General features: G+C 42.3%; 1 protein-coding gene across 7 annotated transcripts in view; it reads left to right on the top strand.

The window, feature by feature from the left end:
- PTPRC (protein tyrosine phosphatase receptor type C) overlaps nt 1-25,627 on the top strand; it is a 300,264-nt gene that overhangs the window by 91,970 nt on the left and 182,667 nt on the right. For 4 of the 7 annotated variants that reach the window (XM_040359869.1, XM_040359867.1, XM_040359866.1 and 1 more), the window contains 6 exons: nt 5,928-5,990; nt 9,431-9,511; nt 10,275-10,292; nt 12,461-12,679; nt 18,371-18,478; nt 24,496-24,633. In XM_040359869.1, the coding sequence (XP_040215803.1) occupies nt 5,928-5,990; nt 9,431-9,511; nt 10,275-10,292; nt 12,461-12,679; nt 18,371-18,478; nt 24,496-24,633 (627 nt within the window). The remainder of the gene's footprint in view (nt 1-5,927; nt 5,991-9,430; nt 9,512-10,274; nt 10,293-12,460; nt 12,680-18,370; nt 18,479-24,495; nt 24,634-25,627) is intronic. The other 3 variants (XM_040359865.1, XM_040359870.1, XM_040359868.1) reach the window with 1 other exon arrangement.

Below are 25,627 nucleotides of genomic sequence, written 5' to 3'. Positions count from 1 at the left end.
CGAGCAAGCCAGCAAAAGCATATTTTCCAAACAATGCAAAACATTAGTGGTGAGCAAATTTGCTTCACCGATGATCAAATTAATCTGACTCTGCAATCAGTTTCAGAAGGATCAATCAGGCCCCGTACACACGAGGAGACATGTCCGATGAAAACGGTCCGCGGACCGTTTTCATCGGACATGTCTCCTGGGAGCTTTTGGTCTGATGTGTGTACACACCATCAGACCAAAATCCCAGCGGACAGAGAGCGCGGTGACGTAGAAGACACCGACGTTCTCAAACACGGAAGTGCAATGCTTCCACGCATGCGTCGAATCAATTCGACGCATGCGCAGGATTTCGGGACGCTGGTTACACGTCATAACCAGCGGACATGTCCGATTAGGTGTACTAACCATCGGACATGTCCGACGAACATGTTTCCAGCGGACAAGTTTCTTAGCTTGCTAAGAAATTTTTGTCCGCTGGAAACCTGTCCGCTAGGCCGTACACATGGTCGGACATGTCCGTGGAAACTGGTCCGTGGACCAGTTTCAGCGGACATGTTCGACCGTGTGTACGCGGCCTAAGTCTTCTGTGCCTTGATATTAAAGCAGAATCGAACTTTCAGTTTCAATTAGCTAAGTATATTTTAGGAATGTATTACCAAATTAATAAATAATCCAATGGGTCCGCTCAATAAAGTGTATGTCCAGCCCAAACCTTTTCCTTTTAGTGTTTGATAGAATGGGGAAATGGATGATGTTATTTTACTGCTATCTGGGGAGACTTCCCTTCACTTACTTTCTTGGTAACAATGGCTTCACTAGACAAGAGATGAGAGTAAATTTACCACAGCAACGTAAACAGAAGTCATTTTTTTTTATTATCGGAGTAGGAGAAACTTTTTGTCTCTGTACCTATTGTCAATTTTCTTTCACCTTCCATCTGGTGAAACCAAAGTCATTAGGACAGAAAGGGAAAATATCTCTAATGGAGCACTGCATAGCACTAAAACTTTATCTAATTTCTAATCTTTTTCCATTATATACGAAACTTAAAAGACATTTTGCCTGGACTTACACTTTAAAGGCTTAGAGGTAGAAATTGTATCCTGAATTGTATTCAGGTTCCAGCAGTCTTTCTCTCAATACTAATGAAAGTGTACCCAGTTAAAACAAGGATTAGATTGAGGTCTTCTTCATAAAGGTCTTCTTTAAAAGGAAAATCAAACAAACTAGACAATACCTCAAACTATGTACATATTTGGGCTTAACATTAGCAAGTGGTAAGCTTTCTCAGGTAATCGTGCTGGAAAGTTCTGGGCGGAAAATAGGGGAAGAGACCTGGGGTGTGCCGGGGTCACGTGGTCGGTATGCCTAAAAGGGGGCATACCCAAGTAGAAGTAAAAGAGAAGACATGCAAGAAAAAGGGGAAGAGTGGGTGGCACACGAGAGAAACCGTCAACAGGAAGGAGGATAGAGGGTGGGTTTAAATACCTCCCGACTCCTCCTACAAATTCAGGCTGACCTGCGGTCAGCCTTCCACATATGCAAATCAATGATAATTGAGGATTGTCATAAACAAGAAATGAAAGTTAATACATGGGTTGATGTAAGAACTAGCTGGTTGGATATACCTATGACTAAATGCTATGCAAAGAGTGACGGTTTAGCTGGATAAGCTCAGGTATATTTAACTCTAGATCTAATTCAGTTACTTGTAACATGAAGTTATAAATGTGTTTGCTAACATAGGGGAATAGCCTAGAAGGGTCACTTCCATACTGTTGGCTTTGATGCAAGAAATATAGTGGGTCTACTTGGGTTCATACTGACATAACATTTTTAGGACGACCTTGATTATGTCACTGTCATTGTCACCGACCCTATGCAGTCAAGCCTTTGACTTTTAAAGTATATCTATACCCAAAACTTTTTATCGTGATTGTACATTACAGGACACAGGCCAGATATACATATACTCTGGGTTATAGGTTGCTACCCTCAGGTGATTAGACATCGGCAAAAAGCTTTTTCTGGCCATCTTTTTGTTTGATCTCAGTTTATTGTTAGTGTCCTTAGGAAATGTCTTCTGCATTATGTACAGTAGACATTTTTTATGCTCAACGAGTTTTCTTTATTTTCCCCTTTAGTTTACTTCAAATTCTCCAATCAGATATTTTCTGCCTTCTGCTATAATAATAGAAACACTGTACCCAGATTGGTGTAATGTTTGTAATACCTTGGGAACCCAAAACTTTTTTTTCTAGTTTTGACTAGAGTGGCAGTCTACTACAGTCTGGTAAAAGAATTGTCCCCAGGACAGGAAATTAGAGAAAAACTCTAAGGCCCCGTACACACGACCAAGTTTTTGCAAGTCGCCACTGAAGTCGTGGGCAGAATTCAGCCAGAATTCAGCCAGAAACTCGATCGGAGCTGAATTCTGCAGAGAAACCCGGCGTGTGTACACGTTCCTCGTCGAGCCAAATAGAGAACATGTTCTCTATTTCCTCGTTGTTCAATGAGGAAAGTTGGCTCGCCGAGATCCTCGGCGGCTTCACACAGAACTCGACGAGCAAAACGATGAGTTTTGCCTGTCGAGTTCCTCGGACGTGTGTACGGGGCCTGAGAGCCGGTTCACACTGGGGCAGCACGACTTGCCGAGCGACTCGGCAAGGCGATCTGCCCACGACTTCAGTTGCGACTTGCAAAATGACTTCTGTATTGAAGTCAATGCAAGTCGCCCTGAAGTCGTCCCAAAGTCGTACATGAACCTTTTTCTAAAATCGGAGCGACTTGAGTCGCTCTTATTAGAACTTTTTCTATAGCACAGAGCGGAGAGCGACTTGTCAGGCGACTAAGTCGCCTGATGAGCCGCCCCTGTGTGAACCGGCTCCAACAGCAACAGAAGTTTATCGGCGTATAACACGCACCCTAACTTTAAGAGGGAAGTTTCAGGAAACAAACTTTCCACGGCCCCCTGCATATAACACGCAGGCACAGTTTACCCTCTATTTTCAGGGTAAAAAAGTGAGTGTTATACGCCAATAAATACAGTATATATTTTTTACATTACATAGGACTACAACCTGTGTTAGCTTTTAATTGTTGTCGGTTTCCCTGTTCAGATTTTTCTTGACTTTCTGCGTCAGAAAAGGTTGTTCCCCCCCCCAAAAAAGTGAGGAGAAATCTGTATAATGAAGCCTGGAATAGCAGTAAAACCTGTATCCTACCCTTTCTCCATTCTGTCTGAAATAAAACAAAACAAAACAATTGGGTACAGATGCATTTTAATATATGATATATTTAATGTTCTAGGTATCAGGGTAACCTTAAAGGGTCACTAAAGGATTTTTTTTTTTTTTAGCTAAATAGCTTCCTTTACCTTACTGCAGTCCTGGTTTCATGTCCTCATTGTTCGTTTTTGCTCTGACGTTGCTGTAATTCTGCTCTGTTCTGGACACTTCCTGGTTGTCTGTTTCCTGATCACCACAGTACTGGGAGATTCTAGTTTCGTTTTCCTAACCATCACTCTCTATGGCTCTGTCCAGCACAGAGGCATTAAATTACATGCAAAAACTAAGCTAGCTGCAAAAACGAAAGTGAAACTAGAGGCACATTATATGATTAATTTGTATCTATTTTTAATCATTTTTAAAAGGAATCAGTTAACTATTATGTCTCTATACCCTGTAAACAGTCATTTCAGCAAAAACAGACCTCAAACCCACAAGCACCAGCTATGCTGTTCTTACCTCATTCACTGAAAACAGCACCACCATTCAATACTTACCTACAGGTCTGATTAGGCAGTTAGCTTTATGTTAAAACCTTAAAGTGGATGTAAACCCCCAAAAAAAATTTTTTCAGTGAAAATTAACAGAATTCCAGATAAAAACTTGCCAAATTATAAAGTCCGTTTCTCTGTTCTTGCTTTGTGTTACAGGTTATTTACATATCTAGAGTTTGGACATGTTTATCATATGTTATGTTATGTTTATCATAATATGAGGTGATCCAAAGTTCATTGTATATTACCAGGATATGTAAATAACCTGTAACACAAAGCAAGAACAGAGAAACAGACTTTATATTTTGGCAAGTTTTTATCTGGAATTCTGTTAATTTTCACTGAACATTAAAATAGGATTGCTTAGCGCTGGATTAACTCTGTGTGGCAAGACTGGGCACAGATGATAGGAAATCTTATACTCTACATTGTGACATAAAAAAAAAATATTTTTTTGGGGGGTTTACATCCACTTTAAGGCTGGGTTCACACTATTGCAAATTGGATGCAGGTTCCCCCCAACCAATTCGCAACAGCAGGAGATTTTGACCGGCTCTCTGTGGAGCCAGTTCTCATATCTCCACTGCGGCTCCGGTGCGAATTTGCACAGGAGCCATCTGCGTTATTTGGTCCATTTCAGGTGCGAATTCAGCAAAAAATTCCTGTGGATCCCTGTTGAGCCCTGTTGTGAGCCGCATGCGAACATAGTGTGAACCCAGCCTTAATCTTTCTAATATTGATTGTAAATTATCTTCATTGCGTTATGTATGGAGATTCAGTTTATTATTTTGAAATTGTTGATAGCAAATATTGCTACACGCATGTTGGTTAGAGTGACTCTGTCACTTACATTTTTTTTTAAATGTTTACTAGCAAAGAAAACCTTTAAGCCTCATACACACGATTGGATTATCCAACGGGAATTGTGTGATGACAGGCTGTTGTCGGAAAATCCAACCATTTGTACGCTCCATCGGACAATTGTTGTCGGATTTTCCGCCAACAAATGTGGGATAGCATGCTTTAAAATTGTCTGCCAACAACAACATCGTACACAAAGTACGCATGCTCAGAGGCAATACTCACCAAAACACAAAATTAGCAGAAGTTATCCAAAGGGTGGTGCTAAAGAGCTAAAAAACAACGTACTTTTGTGTTTGTTGGCTGACAATTCTTTGCTGTTTGTATGAAATACAAGTTCCTGGCCAACGCCCTTCAGACTAAAGTCCTACGCTTTGTCCGATGAAAATCTGATCATGTGTATGAGGCTGTATATTTACCTCTCCAGAGGTTGGTGAATACTCACCTCTCTGTCTTTAAGAGCTACAGACTCCGGCAGAATCTTTGGGACCTGAAACTACTGCTTGAGTCAAATGCCTGCATCCCCATTACACGCTGTGTTTCCTTCCGCTGGCCGCTGTTGCCAGCAGGAGGAACCACAGAAAACAGCAACAGATGTGTTGGGTTCTAAAGGGGGAAAGCAAAGGAAAGACTCACTGCCCTCTGACATGGTAAGTATTTAGTCTTTTGCAGCTGAACTTTTTTTTCTGGTCTGTAGAATATATTTTACAACGTTAATATTGTTCCATCTCTTGATCTTTCTGACCACAGTCATGCTTTTGGCTACACCAGTCAATATTTTCTCCTTTCAAAAGACACCTGCAGCATTATTGTAAGAAAGCAGGGAGGAGGGTGGCAGTATGAATATTGTGTCATGTCGATTGTATTAATTGCTTGTTACATTTATCTGTTTGCTTGTTTCTAAACATCAGTAAACCTATTACAGAAAAACTGTTTGACAAAAGTGAATGTGCTGGAATGATACAGTGATGTTATTAGTTGATGATTGATGAGCTATATTAAACCATGCCATGAATTAATACAAGGGTGGCCATAGGTACCTTATCTATATTTTATGAGAATTTAGGCTCAGGATGATGGGAAAGCAGTAAAAACCAACAGGGGTTCTGATCCGTTTCTTCTCTGCTTTTTCCAAACCTAGAACAAAAGGCTGGTTTTACAGTTTAGTCTACAAGATATATATGTGTGCTCAATTTTTTTTTTTAAATCAATAAATATAATAGATATAGTACTAAAATGCTCAAGCAACTAAAAAAAAAGTCATCAAGATGTCATGTTTCATATTCTATAACAGATGTCACCGCTGCCACGCAAGCACCCACTGCTTCCACGAATCTCACATCTGCATTCACCACAGGTTTGATGCTTTCTTATCTGTTACAACTTAAAAATAATACTTCATAGAACAGAGAATTAAAACTTTATGTTAAGTATATTGAACTTACTTGCAAACAAGCATTCACCTGTAAACTTTTGCACTAAATGACAGAAATCTGAGGAGTTCTGGGGCGCTGTAGCTGCTGACTTTTAATATTATGACACATACCTGTTCTGGAATCCAGCAATGTCGGTACCCTAGCTGATGTTTCCATCGGCTCTCAGATGCCACTGCCCTTCGTAGTAATGGAACCTGGCAAAGAAACAAATCGGACACCTAACTGACACTTTTGACACTTTTTTGGGGACCAGTGACAATAATACAGTGCTCAGAGCTAACAATATGCATGGTCACTGTACTAATGACACTGGCAGGGAAGGGGTTAACATCAGGGCGATTAAAGGTTAAATGTGTGCCTAGCTAATTTTTCAGTGTAGCGGGGGAGGTGCTTTTACTACTGGAAGACATGGATCAGTGTTTCTGCCTCACAAAAATACAGGATCCATGGCCCGGATTCACAAAGCACTTGCGCCGACGTATCTCCAGATATGCCGCGTAAGTGCAAATATGCGCCGTTGTATCTGTGCGCCGGAACCAAAAAAAAAGATGCGCCTAAAAATAGGCTTCATCCAGCCGGCGTAACTTGCCTACGCCGGCGTAGAGTGGGTGCATATTTACGCTGGACGCATGCGGCGCTCCCATTGATTTTGTATTCAAATATGCAAATGAGGAAAATACGGCGATTCACGAACGTAAGTTCGCCCGACGCAGGCTATGACTGGTGCGCATAAGTTGTATTTCCGGCGTAAAGTTAAGCCCCATAAAGCAGGTGTAACTCAGCAGCAGACATGCAAAGGTCTGCACCAGGGAACTCAAGCCGACGTATTTTACGTAGTTTACGTTGGACGTGAATATGACTAGGCGTACGTTATGTTCACGCCGTAGGCAGTGATCCAGAGTATCTTAGGCAGTTGTTCCGACGTGATTGTGAGCATGCGCACTGGGATGCGTCCGCGGGACGGCGCATGCGCCGTTGGTTATACGTATCTGTCTGGCGCTCTGCCCATCATTTGCATGGGGTCACACCTCATTTGCATGGCTCACGCCCACTTCCACTTATGCCGACTTACTCCTTGGAAACCCAGCGCAGTTTTGGGAGCATTAGCTTTGTGAATTCAATGCTTGCCTCTCTGCGCTGCGGCGTAGCGTACAGGAGATACGCTACGGCGGCATACATGTGCGCCAATGTCTGTGAATCCGGGCCAATGTCTTCTGTACTTACAGAATGACAGTCGGCCTTGTGTACATAGGCAGACTGGCATTCTGCCTGTGTACAGAACAATCAGTGGGTCCCGTTGTTTCATCAGATTAGGCGACCCGTCATGTAACGGAAGTGACGTTTTGTCGCCGCCATCTTGCTACACCCCACACTCGTCCACAGTAATAATACACTGAGAAGGCAGCAAGCGGACATCTTGTTACACCTACTGGAGTTTTGCATTTCACACTTATTTATAACAGTAAACGGAGCTTATATGGTGAAATACAGTATTTAGAAATCCGTCGGACTGTTTACATGTTGAATTATAAAAGAAGCCATGTTCTGTCAATTTACCAAACCTGTGAGATCAGCAGGTTTGCAGCTGCCAAACCGTCGGATTTCTAAATACTGTATTTCACCATAAAAGCTCAGTTTACTGTTAAAAATAGGTGTGAAATGCAAAACTCTGGTGGGTGTAACAACATGTCCACCTGGCGACTTCTCAGTGTATCCTTCCCGCGGAGGAGTGCGGGGTGTAGCAAGATGGCGGTGACAGATTGTCACTTCCGTTACAAATTCTGGCGGGTCGCCTAATCTGACGAAACACCAGCAGACATCGGTTCATGCCCAAAACCCGGAAGTGCAGAATCAAGAATATATCTGTGATTCTGTACAGAGCCCTGTAGCAGTAAATCTGCTTATGGGGCGGTTGCAAAGTGATTAAAGTATATGTGAACCCCAGGGGCGGACTGACAACTCATGGGGCCCCCGGGCAATAGAAGATTATGGGGCCCCCGGCTTATAGATGGCCACCACGCCAGGAGGCAGTGCAGAGGCAGGGCAGCTAAAATCTCAGGCATTTCACATCAAAAGCATGTCGGTTTCGGACATATCAGGGACAGGTGTAAAAAAAAACACAGATTTTTACATACTGTCCCTGGTTTTATTGAGCCTGGCAACCCTGATGGGGCCCCCTAGTGGCATGGGGCCCTTGGGCAGTGCCCGAGAGTCCCAATGGTCAGTCCGCCCCTGGTGAACCTTTACCTTGTAAAACAATATAGTTCAAATAGAAATGCAAGGCAAAACATTTTTTATTCTTTTTATAGTGATCGAGTGACCTCTGTTCTCAGCTGCAAAGGAGACTTATAGGGGTGGGGGTGGAGACTGCAGGGGGTGTGTGTCAGCAGGAGGCAGATAAATGACAGTATACCGACCTTCCAAGTGAAGAGCTGTGCAGGGGGGGGGGACTGACCATGCTGAGATAGATAGATAGATAGATAGATAGATAGATAGATAGATAGATAGATAGATAGATAGATAGATAGATAGATAGATAGATAGATAGAGCACATGTTGGGGAAGTTTTAAGTTTACAGCCTCGTACACACGCTCGGTTTTCTCGGCAAGAACCAGCAAGAAAACTGCTGGCAGAGCTTTTTTGCCGAGTAAACTGAGCGTGTGTATGAGGCTTTCAGGTTTCTCATCTGGAAATTTGGCCAGAATCTCGACGAGAAAAATAGAGATCCTGCTCTCTATTTTCTCGTCGAGATTCTTGTCGGCCTGGTTCCCGAGAGTGTGTATACTTGCCTGTCCCCGTGGAAACCTGCGCATGCTCGAAATGACTCTGACGCATGCGCGGTGACTTTCACGGCATAGGTAGGGTGAAGCAAGATGGCGGCGACGGCATCAAATGTGACGAACGCATGCTCGTCATACGCGATGACGTCACCGCGTTCTTGCCTTTCAAGAGAACTGCGGTTCTTTTAAAGGTCTGTATGTACACTCGGGCGGCAAGAGATTCTTGCCAAGAATCTCGTTGGGAAAAACTATGTTGGGAAAAACCATGTAAAATGTTTTTTTTCCTGACGAGATTCTTGCCCGTGTGTACGAGGCCTACAAGTTGTAGATATAATGCATTCTTATAGCATACCACTCTCTTTGTATTAAAAATCTATTTTCTTTTTTCAGTTGTACTTATTTTAAGTGTTCTGTACATTAGATTGTGGATATCTACACAGTATGCATAGGCTCTCTCTCTTTACAAGGAAACCTGTTAGAAATATTCATGTCATATACACTACTGTATACTGTATACATTTTTATAGTTTAAGTACTGTTTAATTAGAGACATATTGTTGTTTGTCTTTCCACATTCCAGGTCCTACCAGCTCTGACTCCCACCTGTCCACATCACCAGAACCAACACCAACCATGAGTGTGTCCCCTTCTACCTCTGGAGGTGACAAGCAGACCTACATCCACTGCAATCATAGCTTGGCTTGCATGCAAAATACAATACAACAAAACTGCACTGTTCTATCATCATTTTCTAAACAAGTTAATCAGTAAACTCAATTGAGAGAAATGCTTGTGCTGTCACCCTACTGCTTTTTCTGAAACTGGTAGTTTCCTGGCTCATTTAAACCTGCTGCCTGCACCATTTTGTTAATCAGTGGCCCAGACTAAGGCCTCGTACACACGACCGAGGAACTCGACGGGCGAAACACATCGTTTTGCTCGTCGAGTTCCTTGTTAGGCTGTCGAGGAACTCTGCAAGCCAATTTTCTCCATTCCCGTCGAGGAAAAAGAGAACATGCTCTCTTTTTGGCTCGACGAGTTCCTCGACAGTTTCCTCGTCGAAAAATGTACACACGACCGGTTTCCTCGGCAAAAAAAAAACAAAGCAAGTTTCTTGCTGGTTTTTGCCAAGAAACTTGGTCGTGTGTACGAGGCCTAAGTATGCAGCCAGGTAAGTCAGGACTCCTGTACTCCATACTTGTCCCAAGTTGGTGGCCTATTAAGAAATGTAGCCACGATGGTAAGACATTGGTATTTTTCAGACAGCAGTCTGGGTATGGCAGCACACAAGGAACAATCTATTCCAAACACAAGCAAGATATGCAGTCGTATAATTTTCTCCATGCTGTTATTGCAGCTATTTTACTGATGTTGACGTTTTTTTTTTTTACTAATCTCTTATGTTTTTTTTTTTTTCTTTGCAGATATTCCAGACAGATGCAGTAAGTATTTTGTGTTTGGATTGTTGATCCTTGAATTTCATTAAAATTTTTAACACAGAAGGTGCAAACTGCTTACAAACTTTAAAACAGACCTGTCATTAAAATAAAGGCATTTGTCATCCATTAGTATAATGGTTGAGGCAATTTTAACATTCATGTATTTCTCTGTCCTGCAACCGTCTACAAAGTTATTGCATTCTGTCATATGTCTATTATCCCCGCCACAGTAAAGAGACTATCCCCGTTTACATTCCGATACCCCTTCTGAAACATTATCCCTGTTTTTTAAATAGCACAAACAACCCATAAATGATGTTACAATATTCTGTACCTAATAATAAACATTGCACTGTGCTGTGTGGGTCAGTAAAAAGAAGCATATTTAACACATTAAAGCAGAGTTTCACCCAAAAGTGGAACTTCCACTTTAACCACTCCTCGCCCAGATTTGGCATGTCATTTTTTTTGGGGGGGGGGGGGAGTGGGGGCTTCAGTAGGAGTGGGACTTCCTGGCGCTTCAACCCTGGAAGATTTGGCTGCCCATGACAGGCCATTATTTGCGCTAGGATACTGAGTCATTTTAACTGACAATTGCGCGGTCGTGCGTTGTTGTACCCAAACAAAATCAACGTTTTTTCCCCACAAATAGAGCTTTATTTTGGTGGTATCACCTCTGCCGTTTTTATTTTTTGCGCTATAAACTACATTGGCTGCCCAATGACAGGCCATTATTTGCTATAGGGTACTGCGTCACTTTAACTGACAATTGCGCGGTCGTGCGTTGTTGTACCCAAACAAAATCGACGTCCTTTTCCCCCCACAAATAGAGCTTTCTTTTGGTAGTATCACCTCTGCCGGTTTTATTTTTTGCGCTATAAACAAAAAAAGAGCGACAATTTTGAAAAGGAATTTAGTAAATAACCCACTTTAAAAAAAATTAACTTCCTCAGTTTAGGCTGATAAGTATTCTTCTACATATTTTTGGGGAACAAGAAGAAAAAAATCGCAATAAGCTTATACTGATTGGTTTGCGCAAAATTTTTAGCATCTACAAACTATGGGAAAGATGTATGGCATTAATATGGCGTTTTTTTTTTAACTAGTAATGGCGGTGATCTGCGTTTTTTTGCGGTATTACGACGTTGCGGCGGACAGGTCAGACACTTTTGACACATTTTTGGGACCATTGACACTTAGAGAGCGATCCGTGCTATAAATATGCACTGATTACTATGTAAATGTCACTGGCAAGGAAGGGGTTAACACTAGGAGGCGATCAAGGGGTTAACTGTGTTCCCTATTTTGTGTTCTAACTGTGGGGGGATGGGGACTCAGTATAGGAGATGACAGATCATGTTTTCTACTTTGTAGAAACACACGATCTGTCTTGTCTCCTCAGACATCACAGGGATTTGTGTGTTTACACACATAAACCCCAGTGCTCCCGCTCGTTCTCTGCAGTGCAGGGGGCGCTAGGGTGGCCAAACTACCAATCAGCCTGTGCTGTAACGAATCACAGCACAGTGATTGGAAACAAGAGGCGGGATTTATGATTTCTCCAATCAAAAGCAGGGGGCGGGATTGTGCTCCTCCAGGCATTCCCAGGACAAGTACTGTCGGTGAGTAAAGCGGTGATGTGGTGCCCTTTTTTTGGGGGCATCGGATTGGCCCGGGGGTTGGCTGTGTCAGTTTCAGTCCGGGACACTGTATTGTCCTGGAATGAATGTGCCCAGGACAGACCTGCCAAATGCGGGACTGTCCCGGGCAATCCGGGACATGTGGTCACCCTATAAGGCGCGAGCGCCCTCTGGTGGCTCTCCTTGGCGAAGCCGTATATATACAGGATTTCACCCAGAAGAGCCATTCTGCCGCAGTTTATCTGCGTGAGTCCGTTAATGTGCTGCTGCCTGTTTTTCATATCAGCACTCTGGCAGTGTGTCATAGGCCAAGTCAAGAATATGTAGATCACAAGAGTAGCTGAAAAAAAGTACAAAGGATTTGGCAGATACTACACCTTATACTGTACATGTGTTAAATTGTATATTGGGCTGTTTGCTGGGCATGCAGTTGTATGCTGTATTATTGATATCAAAAGATATTTCCTTTCATACTGCGATTAGTCTTGTGTCTTACTTTCTCTTTCTTTATTTTATTTAATTCTCTGACAGGTGGTGTCAAATTCCGTCAACCATCTTACAACAATAAAACGGAAGACTTAAACGTAGAGAAACGTAACAACAGCATACACTGTGAAAACATTACCTGCCAAGGGAACTATATATTCAAATTAGATTCGTATCAATTCTGTGTTAATCAATGTCAACCAAAAATGATCAAATGCCAAACGAATGGATGCAACATCAGTTTAACTTTGACTGTACCACCTGGTAAGTTAGGTCAACCTGCATACTTTTCACTAGCAATTTTTTAACTTTATATTCAGTTGCGAGGGGTTATTTTTTTATGGAAATACTTTTAAAACCTCAACTCCAGCCATATCACCCGGACTCTAGGACACATACAGTAATAATAACCTGAAAGTTGTTCTAACTCCTAATGCACTCTTTGGCTCAGCTGGGGAGATTGAACATTACTTACTATCTCAGCAAAATCTCTCTTTAACCACTTGCCTACAGGGCACTTATACTGTACCCCCTTCCCGCACAGGCCATTTTTCAGCTTTCAGCGCTGTCGCACTTTGAATGACAATTGCACGTTCGTGCTACGATGTACCCAAATAATTTTTTTTATCATTTTCTTCACACAAATAGAGCTTTTGGTGGTATTTAACTACTTGCCGACCAGCCGCTGCAGTTATACGGCGAGATTGGGGAGCTCTAAGTCACCTCGCGAAGCGGCCACTAGTGGTTAATCACTGCTGGATTTAAAAAAAAAAAAAAATTTAGAAAAAAATTTTTTTTACTTAGTTTCTGTCAGTACATTTTGTAACTAAGTAATTTTTCGCCTTCACTGATGTGTGCTGATGAGGCCGCACTGATAGGCTGAACTGGTGGGCAATGATGAGGTGGCACCTATGGGCACTGATGAGGCGGCACTTATGGGCACTGATTAGGTGATACTGATGAGGAGGCACTAATATGCCGCATTTATGGGCACTGATAGGTGGCACTGATATGTGGCACTAATGAGTACTGATAGGTGGCACTGATGGACACTGATAGGCGGCACTGGTGGGCACTGATAGGCAGCACTGGTGGGCACTGATAGGCGGTATTGATGGGCGGCACTGATGGGCAACACTGATGGGCATTGATCGACAGCAGTGATGGGCATTGATAGGCAGCACTGATATCCAGCACTGACTGGCATCTCTAATGGGCACTGATTGGTGGCACTGCTTGTTGAGAATCTTGACAAGCTTTCTTTGCGTACACACTGTCAAGACAAAATCTCGTCGTTCTCAAACGCGGTGACATTCAACACGTGCGACGGCACTATAAAGGGGAAGTTCGATTCCACTGGCACAACCCTTGGGGCTGCTTTTGCTAATCTCATGTTACTGCGTGTTAAGTAAAAGTTTGGTATGAGACGATTTGCGCTTTTCAGTCTGTTACAGCGTGACGAATGTGCTATCTACATTACGAACGCTACTTTTACCGAAGGTGCGCTCCCGTCTCATACTTTATTCTGAGCATGCGCGGGTTTCTAAGCATACACACGAACGTGTTTCTCGTAAACCAGCCCGACGAGGAACACGATGAGGAAATTGAGACTCCTGACGAGGAAAAAAAGAACTTGTTCTGTTTTTTTCTCGTCGAGTTCCACGAAAAACATACACACAACCGTTTTCCTCTGCAAAAAAGCTCTGCCACCAAGTTTCTTCATGGATTCTGTCGAGGAAAGCGGTCATGTGTACGAGGCCTCAGAGTTCTATTCCTGCCCCAATCTGAAAAATTAAAAAAAAATGTGGCTAGAGTTGAACTTTAAAACCAAGGATCCGGTTTCCTGTCACTTTAACCTTTTCGCTGCCAGGCCTTGCGGTCCACTTTTAAACTCAGCTGGCTGGACCATTTTTGCAATTTTTCCATTGCTTTTTTATTTTTCCCTTACAGCTTTCAGAGTTTGTCAAAGACTCTTAAACCCTATATTTTCTGAAAGCACTTTACCTGTAGAATAAAAAGAAGGTGCTACTGATTTTTAATGCCCCATGATATTTGCGCAAATGTTTATTAAAACAATATTTTTGCTAAAAATACACAAAAATCATTATTAACAGATACAAACACAGCTAATTTTACAAAATTCCTGGTTTTCATTTTGCTCTTAAAGTTTTCAGAGTTTGTAAAATACCCCCCCCCCCCTCCAAGAACATTAAAAGGTAGAATAAAAATAAGGTGCTACTGATTTTTTAGGGCTCTATTATATTTGCGCAAATGTTTATCAAAACAATATTTTTTCTAAAAATACACTAAAATCATTAGCAAACACAGCAAGTTTGACAAAATTCCTGCTAGATTCCTACTAAATCTAAAAGTTTTAACCTGTATTGAGTTACTAAATAATAAATATTTGTACATTTAAATTGCGCCTTTTTGTGAAATGGTGAAAATCGTACGCAAAATTGCATATTTCTATTCAAATCTGGAGGTTTTCATTTTTCACTTACAGCTTTCAGAGTTTGTAAAAGACCCCCGAAACCATATATTTTCTGAAAGGACATGAGCAGTAGAAGGTGCTACTGTAGGTGCACAGTAGTTGTGCAATGCAAATGTTTATCTAAATCGCTGTTTTAACGCAAAAAACACTAAAATCCTTATTAGCATATAAAACACAACATCATTTTGTTAACAACAACATAACAAAACTCCTGCTAAACTCCTACTATATCCTTGTTCACATGGGGTGTACTAAAGCATACGCTCATGGAGGGCCATATGGAGAGCCATGTTTATCCACACAGGGATGCACAGGTGCTCTGAGCATCCCTGTGCAGGCAGTTCCATTCATGTCAATTGGAATGCAGCGGCTGTAAGGACAGATCTGTTCGGGTGTAGGTGCATGGCCCCAAACGCAGACAGTGTTCAGGGACATGCACCCACACGAATGTCAAGTTGGGGGGCAATGGCTGTGTCCATACATCTGCTGTCTCCCATTTGAAATGAATGAGACTGCCTACACAGGAATGTACAGAACACTTGTGCAACGCTGTACAGCTAAACACAGCCTTGTTGTAATATGCCCCATGTGAATGAGGCCCTAGACCTAGTTAAGACTTATGGTTAGGGGCATGGCAAAAATGTACTGTTGAGCTGCCTCTCCCCTTAAGGTGCAATAGGCAGCAGACAGGGGTGTTTACATGCTGTAGCTGCAATGCCTCCCTTTTTGACCTCTGCAAAGTTGCTTTTTGCCCGTCAAACACTACACATTCAAGTGGGGAAGTGCTGCAAATTCCCTGCAACCACATGCAATACATGTGGTTGTGGCGCATTTGTCTGCAAAAATGGGGTTAAAACAAGCGGTGAGGAAGCATCGGATGGCTTCCTCACTGCCTGTCAGTAGCCGCTGGAACGTTAACTTAATGTGGATCGGGCTTCAGAGGCAAGGAAAAATTTGATGCATGTCTAAATTTACCTTAAGGCCCCCTTCCACATGCTTGCTCAGAGGGGAATCTGTTCGCTGATCTCCTTTGAGCAGAACAGACACAGCACAATCTACTTTATGTGTGGTGGGATGTAAACAGAATGCCAGTCTGTTTACAACTGCCATCTGATTCGCTATACAGATGGGGAACCGTTCCATAAAGGATAATAGAGGGTTTGATCGGGTCCGCCTAAAACACTGACAGGCAGACCCAATTGGTCTGTCAATGTGAATGTGTGTTACTATGGTTTTTATTTTTACAGGTACAGTTAGATTTTTTTTTGGGGGGGGGCTTTGGTGAGACATGAGGGGTCTGTCTATCTCTGCAGCCTCAGCTGCACTGTAGGTGAATGAGATAGGAGTCTGTATAGAAACTTCTGTTCATTCACAAACTGAAATATAGTACAGTGCTTACTGAACTTCAGTAAGGAATAAACAGAAGTGATCGCTCTGTTCATTCAGGAAAGAAAAGAGTCAGTTCACTCTTTGCCAGGAACCAAAGCTCTTTTGGCCCTATTTTCCCTATGGATCACAGGAGTATAGTTCATTATGTACTCCTGTGACCCATTTTCAGATGACAGTCTGCTGTCGGCTGATGTCACTGAGCTGGTCCAGTCTCTAGAGAAATCCCGAAATCCCAGATGACTGCACCGCCAGCTGGCTCAAACTCTGTGAGCCGCTGGGAGCCTGAGTCAGGCTGCTCCCGCTCCTCCACAGACTGGTGCTCCAGTGAGCACTGGAGGGGAAGAGCAGAGAGCTGGCGACTGACAGTTACTTCTCTCTGCTCACTGAAGCCCAAGAACTGAGTGATCAGCAGTCTTTGAATCGGTTCGTTTTCGGTCAGTGTGGTACATGACGCTTGACACAGACTCTCTGGCCATGCGATTGCGGCGCTGCCCCTGCCACCATGTGACTCGTGGGCGGGCAGCTGGAAGGATACACAAAGGATTAGCCAGGACATTGTGTTTCAGAGGGCTGTATCAAAAGATGGAGAGGGAAGGAAACCAGCTTACATGTGGATTGGACTCTCCCTTGATAGTCCCACCTTGAGTTATCAGTTGCCTGTCACCTTGGATGTTTATAAAGATTAGGTCTCCTCGTCTGTCAATCTCAGTACTGGATACACAAAAATACTAATCCAGCATGTAAAGCAGCTTCCATAAATGTATTTTGTTTGTGTATTTAGCCGTTTCCCCGGAATTACAGCTTTAATTAAGTTATGTGATCATTCCTACTGCAAAGTGAGAGTTCTCTACTGCTTTTGTAGAGGAGGAGGCAATATTTTACTTCCTCACCTCCGGTTTAACCTCATAAATGCTGCATAATCCTTTTCACCTGAATGGGTCGTGTTCAGCAGCGGTACTGCCTGCTAAATGAGACAAGGGGGGGAGGGCACATCGACTGCCCTTGCAGGTTAAGGAAGGTGATACAAATATGACTCAACAGCCTGTTTGTACTGCCCTCCTACCACAAGTGTAAACAAGCCCTAACTCTAGCCAATTTTTCTTCCAAATACATCTTCCCAACAGGGACACAGACAGCAATAAAACCAGTAAGAGATTCATACCAAGTATGGCGGTTAGGAACTCTGACTCTATGGGCCAGATTCTCAGAGCAAGTACGCCGGCGTATCTACTGATACACCGGCGTACTTTCAAATTTGCCGCGTCGTATCTTTAGTTTGAATCCTCAAACCAAGATACTACAGGCGTACGGCTTCGTACGCCTTCGGATAGTAGGTGCAATACTTTGGCGCCCGCTGGGTGGAGTTTGCATCGTTTTCCGCGTCGGGTATGCAAATTAGCTTTTTCCATCGATCCACGAAGGTACGCGCGGCCGTCGCATTCTCTTACGTCGTCGCTAGTCGGCTTTTCCCGGCGTACAGTTAAATCTGCTATTTTGTGGCGTATAGATAGACTTGCCATGTTAAAGTATGGCAGTCGTTCCCGCGTCGAATTTTACATTTTTTTTTTTTGCGATAGTCTTCCGTGAATAGGAAAGGACGTAACTCACGTCGAAGTTCAAAAAATGACGTCGGTGCAACGTCATTTCGCGCAAAGCACGGCGGGAAATTTCAAAACGGAGCATGCGCAGTTCAAATGAATCACGCCCCCTACCCGCCCAATTTGAAATACGGGCTGAGAGAAACACTACGCCGCCGAAACTTATGGCGCGAAATCTTCCTGGATTCGAAAAAGCGCCAGGTAAGATACGGCGGCGTAGCGTTTCTCTGATACGCTGCGCCAGGGCAATTCTATGTGAATCTGGCCCCATGAGTCTAACAACATCACATTTCTCTATTGATAGTCACATACTGACTTTAGGTCCATTTCTCCATGATTCTGTAGGTGTTACAAACTTCTGTTTCAGAGCCTTGAAATACTTACCAGTCCACTGATTATGTTGTATAGAAAACATCCAAACACTGTGTGCATTTAACAGTTTTTAAGTATACTAACTACAAAACTATTTTCCAGATGGTAAAAGTTTGAACTTAACTGCCACTCCAGATAAAGAGAAGGCCACTTTCACCTGGACAAACATAGACAATTGTAATGTGACAGTAAACACCACTTGTACTGACGGTAAGTACCGGGTATGATTTCAGACAAAACATCCTGCTAGCTAAAGGGCACAGACAGGAATTGCCATTATCGCCTAAAGATCAATAGAAATAACATTTTGGGCATATTTAGGGATATATGTTTAATTATTATGTTACAGTGGTAAAGAGGATACATTCTTTTACATATATAGCACATAGGGATACAGGCCCATTGCTAAATTGCTGGTCTAGCAGTTCTACTTCTTGAGGGAACATTAAAAGCAGTATTTAACCCAAAAGCAAACATTTATTCTATTGCAGCTTACCATTTCTTAGATGTGATGGCTTTTTTAGTTTTTTTTTTTTTTAGGCTTGCTTTCTTCTATTTTCATCAGGGGATCCAGCCAGTGCGTCTGTTTTTTTTTCAAAAGAATGAGATCTTCAGCAGAATGTATCAGTTACATAGATGAGGCAAACCATTTACCACTGACAACGGTGGTTACAATGATGTGCTTTTACTTATTTATATAAAACCTTTTATCCCAAAAGAAAACAAAAACTGCCGCTGTAACTGCTTAGAAAGTATTAGCTAGAGTTTGGCTTTAATTTGTTTGTGTATCTAAATCTGCTAATACATCTAACAATACCCTCCCCCAAGACTGACAATGCTGCTGTCCAAATATGCCCCCTGTGCTCCTTCATCCACAGAGGACAAAAGCCCCCCCAAAAAAACAAATGCAGCCACCACAATTAATAATTGGTACGCTGCAATATATTACATTTTCTGTTTTTGGTTTTAATACAGCTTTAATCTATGTTCCTTTAGAGAACTAAGACCCCTTAACACTGGTGTCGCCCATAGCGTCGACGGTAAAATAGGAGTAAAATATAGTAAAACGCCACTAGTTTACCGTCGGATTTGTGGCGCATTTCGGCCGCTAGCGGGACATTTTTAACCCCCGTTAGCAGCCGAGAAAGGGTTAATACCACCTGCAATGCGCCGCTACAGATGATTTCAATGGGCAGGAGCGCATTAGCAGCGGTGAGTTCACTGCTGCTAATGCGCTCCAAAGAAGCTGCTGGCAGGACTTTTTCTGACGCCCTGCTAGCACACCGCTCCAGTGTGAAAGCTCTGGGGCTTTCACGTTGGAGTGTGAGGAGCAGCTGTTTAAGGGCAGATTGCAGGCGCTATTTTTAATGCTATAGCGCCTGCAAAACGCCCTCAGTGTGAAAGGGGTCAAAGAGCCCACAACAGTACAGGCTCCAATTAAAAAAAAAAAACATGTTGTCAGTAGCCACTCTGATTGGTTCTTAATCAGAAGATTACTATGACAGTTAATCATAGTGATCACATATGCTTGTTTTTTTTTTAACAAACTTGCCAGCCCAGCAGTCATTGTGCCTTGCACAGAAAGAGGCACATTGGCAATAGCAACCAACAGGCTGCGACTGGTAATGTGATATACAGACAAAAAAAAAGCAATATAAAGGCTAAAAACTAATATTTATAAGCTGTTAAAGCGGGGGTTCACCCTATAAAAAATTTCTAACACTACATCCAGCCCAGTTCTGCAAATAAAATTACATTGACCTTTTTTTTTTTTTTTCGCCGTAGATAGCGTTTATCGTTACAATTCACCGCAGCTTCCGGGTAGGGAATCCTGCGGGAGTGGGCGTTCCTATCGACATGCCAATTGATTGACATGCTAAACAACGGCGCATACAGTGCTTCACGACTTCCCGAAAGAAGCTCGGGTCGGCTCGGCTCTATTCGGCGCCTGCGTAGGGATGAGTTAAACTTTTTAAATTCAATGAAATGTCAGTGAATCAATCACCATCAATCTCAGAGTGGATCTTGGCAGTGAATAAAATAATGGAGGCAAAGAGATGGATCCATCTTTGTAAGGAACATAGAGCTCCATTCACAGAAGCATCTCACATGTGGCATTTAGGTGTTCGGACACATTTTCCCTAAATATTGCATGCGATCTAGAAATTGTCAATTCACTATGCCGTTTTGTGGTATTTATCGCAAACACTCAAAACTGTCAGTTGATACTGCATGAAAATAGGTTCAAGTCAGTTTACAGAGGAAAATAACTAAATGCATGCAGTAAGTTGTAGTCCAGGCATGCAGTATTTAAGGAATGTAAAAATATAATAGCCAATTTTGAGTAGTCTCTACCTTTTTGGATCAGTTCCCTCAACAATAATGCATAGAAACCTAAATCTGGAAATCATTGGGGTTGATTTACTTAAAACATAAGTAAAGGAAAAGCTTTTGGTGGTTTTCTCAGAAAAGCAATAGAGGGGAAATGTTCCAAAGGGAATCCAACATTAACAGATCCCTGCCATCTCCCTTTTGAGACAGGGAAAGGGACTGAGGACTGAGATTCCCCAGTCCTTTTCTCTGCAGCCTCAGCTGCACTGAAGATGAATGGACAGGAGATAGCGGCATTCATAAACGGAAGCATTGTAAACACAGTTTTAAGATGCTCAGTGACAGTTATCAATGAACAGAGTCAGTGATCACTGACTCTGTGCATTGGGAAAAGGAAGGAGCCGGTAAATTACATATTTACAAGCTCCTTCTTCCGCTCTCCATCCTGACGGAACGTAATACAGGGGGCGGAGGAGTATGGAGGGGGGTGGGGGAACACAGAGGGGGGCAGAGGAGCACAGAGGGGGGCCGGAGGGAGACTAGAGAAGCATGGAGGGGGACCGGAGGAGAATAAGGGGGTACAGTCAGGGGTGATCGGTGCAGCGCTGGGGAGGAGTTACAATCACTGATCTCCCTGTATACATTTCAATAAAGCAGCTGAAAGCCGTGGGAGGGAGAGAAGGAGAAGTGGCTGTCAAGAAGATCAGTGGTTGTAACTCCTCCCCAGTGCCGCATCGATCACCCCCTGACTGTCCAGATATCAGATTAAGCATCGGCGCATTTCCCCGAGAACAAGTACTCGGGCAAATGCTTGGTATCGGCACTGATGGCGATACTAGTATCGGTATCGGGACAACCCTACGGCTGACTTTTAATATTAAGACAATTACCTGTCCAGGGATCCCACAATGTCGGCACCCCAGCTGATTTTCAGATCGGCTCTCGGGGGCTGCCGCCACCATTTGTGGTAAGGAAAACTGCGTATGTGTAAAGCGCACTGTGCTTTCTAACTGGCCCGGCGGCGGAGAAAGGAGGAGGGGGCCTGAACTTCAGATTGACGTTGCTGCGGCGCAGTCTCTCGGAAGTGGGGATAGGTTCTTGTCAAAAACAGGTACCCGTTCCCCCCCCTTCTCCCTGAAAGGTGCCAAATGTGGCACCAGGGGGGGTGGGGAGCAGATAAGGGGAGCTTAAGTTAGTCTTTTCCACACAACACTTAAAGTATAACTAAAGGCAATTTTTTTTCTTTTTGGATAGAGTGGAGAGGGATTAGAAAACCTGTCAGGTTTTTATTCCTGCCTGTGCCACTATTAGGGGAATTTCCCCTCTCTATTTGTCCAGTTGACCATTATCACCAAAAGTGACAGTAAAAGAAAATCCCAAATTTTGAGTTGTCGCCAGAACAGGAATAGAGGGGAATCTTCTGGTGAAGGCACTAGCCCTTGTGACTCTGCTGACTACCTGGGATTTCCCTTACTTTGGAGGAATTTCCCCTCACTTCCTGTTTTGGTTATAGGACAGGAAGTGAATGAAAATCTCCCCAATGGACCACAAAAAATAAATAAAAAATACGACATTGGTTACAACAGTCCCTTACTCAAAAATTATCCAAATTGAAGCCTTTGTTTCTAAATTAAAGGTTACAGTAAGGATCAAGTGCTAGGAGGTTATTTTGGAGTTAGTTAAAAAGTGGGATAAGGTGAGGGACAGAGAAAATATTAACTCACCTGTTAAAGTATATCTAAACCCAAGAACAAAAAAATATATATTGCAGCTTACCAAAGGTGGCTCTAGGTTTTGTGAGGCCTTAGGCAAATCTGAGACATGGGGTCCCATTCCCATTCATAATGAGAAAAATAATTCAAGCGATAAAAATTAACTGTATAAATTGCATGTATTAAGAGTTTTAAATTATATGAACTATGAATTCACTGTTTATAGAATTTTCTCTAACCAAATCTTTAGGCAAATTAGGCAGCCGCGAGGCCCTTGTGGGGGTGAGGCCTAAGGAGACTAATTTGCCTAATTAGAGAGCCGCCTCTGCAACTTACCATTCCTTAGAAGTGGTGGCTGCATAAATTTTCTTTTTTTCAGTCCCAAGTACTTTTCAGGCTCAAGTACACTCAAGTACACTTCCTGAAGATTGCCTGTTGATCGTGCTATAACTCTAGTGTCCTTGTGACAATGCTGCCACTCTATAGATACAATATGGTGAGCAAGCAATCACCACCCTATGCCAGGAAGTGAGCTATATACCGTATATACTCGAGTACAAGCCAAGTTTTTCAGCCCTTTTTTTTTAGGGCTGAAAATACCTCTCTCGGCTTATACTCGAGTCAGTGTACCTGAAATTATTGACAGGCTGTGGGCGTCCATCGTTTAAAACTTGCGCCTAATCTTGATCCCTTCCGTGATAGGCGGAACTGTGTCTGCTGAGAAACGCGTTCTCTCATCCTCAGGTTTCCCAGCAGACACTGTGTTCAGTGTTCCGCCAATCACAGATGCCTTTTCATCCTCGGACAAGAGGACGTCTGTGATTGGCGGAACACTGAACACAGTGTCTGCTGGGAAATGGAGTCCGAGGATGAGAGAACGTCTGTGATAGGCAGAACTGTGTCTGCTGAGAAACGCCTATTACGGAAGGGACCAGGAGGAGACAGCGAGTTTTAAACAATGAATGGACGCCCGCAGCCTGTCAATTTCAGGTACACTGACAATGGGCACAGTGATGATGGGCACAGTGAGGATGGGCACAGTGAGGATGGGCACAGTGAGGTTGGCACAGTGAGGTTGGCACAGGAAGGTTGGCACAGTGAGTTTGGGCACAGTGAGTTTGCAATGGGCACAGTGAGGCGTGCAAATGGTCATTCTTGACCCTCGTTTCCGCTTACAGCAGCTGCTGCATTCTCACCCTAGGCTAATACTCGAGTCAATACATTTTTCCAGTTCTTTATGGTAAAATTAGGTACCTCGGCTTATACTCTGGTCGGCTTATACTCGAGTATATACGGTAATATATGTGAACAAGCACCATTAAAAACAATAGCAACTTATGCACACGTTAATGTGTGTTAAAATGCATATTTGTGAATGGGCTCTTATGCCGTGTACAGACGGTCGTTTTTTGTGATGAAAAAAAACTTTGTTTTTGAAAACGTCATTTAAAATGACCGTGTGTGGGGAAAACATCGTTTTATGTCTTCTGAAAAACGACAAAAAAAAAAATTCGAACATGCTTGAATTTTTTGTGTCGTTTTTCAAAACGTCGTTTTTTGTGTCAATTAAAATGATAGTGTGTGGGCAAAACGACGTTTAAAACGTCGTTTTTTTTTCATCACAAAAAACGACCGTCTGTACGCGGCATTAGGGCTCTTGTTCAAATCACATAGCTTGTGTCAGTGGCTGCAAAATGCATGTGTGTTGACATGTGCTGACATACAGTTTCTACAGCAATGTGTGCATTTACCGTAATATGTTACGGTGCAATAAGTTGCATATTTTTTCTCTAGGTTTAAGCATGAGATCATTTTTTTCTATGGCGAGTTGCAGCAGGTTGTGACACCTTGCAATATGCTGTGATAAAATTCAACATGTTCTATGTATTTCCAGGAAAAGGTACAAGGCTATTTGTCTTGTCCTTGCAATGGGACTACCTCGAGCAATGCAACCCAATTTAGGTAGTGTGAAGAGCCCTAAATTTTCATGACAAATGAAGAATTGTTTTATACCACAACTGCATTTTTACTTTCTGAATTTGCACATTACCCCTACAAGTTAGATGCTAAAACCAGCTAGCTACTAACATATCCTGAAGGATGTACAAAATAATAATTGTCTTTTGTGTCAGCAATGTTAACAAGATTTGTGAAACATTACAATGTTTATCCATTATTTTCCAGAAGAAAATGGTGAGACATTCTTTGGGGGAGAAAATGTCGATTTGGAGCCTTACAGGAATTACAGTTGTGTTTCAAATGCATCGTACAAAGGAAAAGTCATAAAAACAAAAACAAAAAATATAAAGACAAAGATTGGAGGTAATATTGTCTTAATAATGTAAAGCTTATGTCATCAATTTTTTTTTGATAGATTACAATGAGGTACAGTATTTAAATATTATGTAATGTTGGCAATTGAAAGGGAAAAGCCTGCTGGATAAAACAAACTTAATTGGGTGAAAAAAAAAAAAAAACAATATAAAAGACTGGATTTTTCAATGTCTTTGAAAGTAGTAAGTAGTTATACAAAAAAAAAAAAAAATAGTTATAAAAAGCCTCCACAATTTTATCAGTAAATATAATTAATACAATTTTACCAACTTTAGCATCGGAAGAATTTACCCCCATCCTGACCAGAGAATTTTTTACAATTTGGCACTACGTTGCTTTAACTGACAATTGGGCGGTCATGCATTGCTGTACCTGAACTAAATTTGCGTCCTTTTTTCCCCACAATTAGAGCACTCTATTGGTGGTATTAGATTACCTTTGCGGTTTTTATTTTTTGTGCTACAAACAAAAAAATTGCGGAAAAAAACAATATTTTTTACGTTTTGCTATAATAAATATCCCCAATTAAAAAATAAAAGTTTAGGCCAATATGTATTCTTCTGCATATTTTTGGTTTAAAAATTAGCAATAAGCGTATATTGATTGGTTTGCACAAAACTTATAGCGTCTACAAACTACGGGAAAGATTGATGGCATTTTTATTTTTTACTATTAATGGCGATGATCTGCGATTTTCAGCAGTATTGCGACATTGCGACGGACAGATCGGACACTTTTGACACATTTTTGTTACCATTGACAAGTATACAGCGATCAGAGCTATATAAAAATGCACTGATTACTGTGTAAATGTCACTGGCAGGAAAGGAGTTAACACTAGGGGGCGATCAAGGGGATAAATATGTGTTCACTCAGTGTGTTCTAACTGTATGGGGATAGGACTAGGTAAGAGAGGAGACATATCGCTGTTCCTACTTACTAGAAACAAACAACAAGTCTCCTCTCCCCTGATAGCACAGGG

The sequence above is a fragment of the Rana temporaria genome, chromosome 7, assembly GCF_905171775.1.
Source record: "Rana temporaria chromosome 7, aRanTem1.1, whole genome shotgun sequence".
NCBI lineage: Eukaryota > Metazoa > Chordata > Amphibia > Anura > Ranidae > Rana > Rana temporaria.
This window is presented reverse-complemented; position numbering and strand designations above follow the sequence as displayed.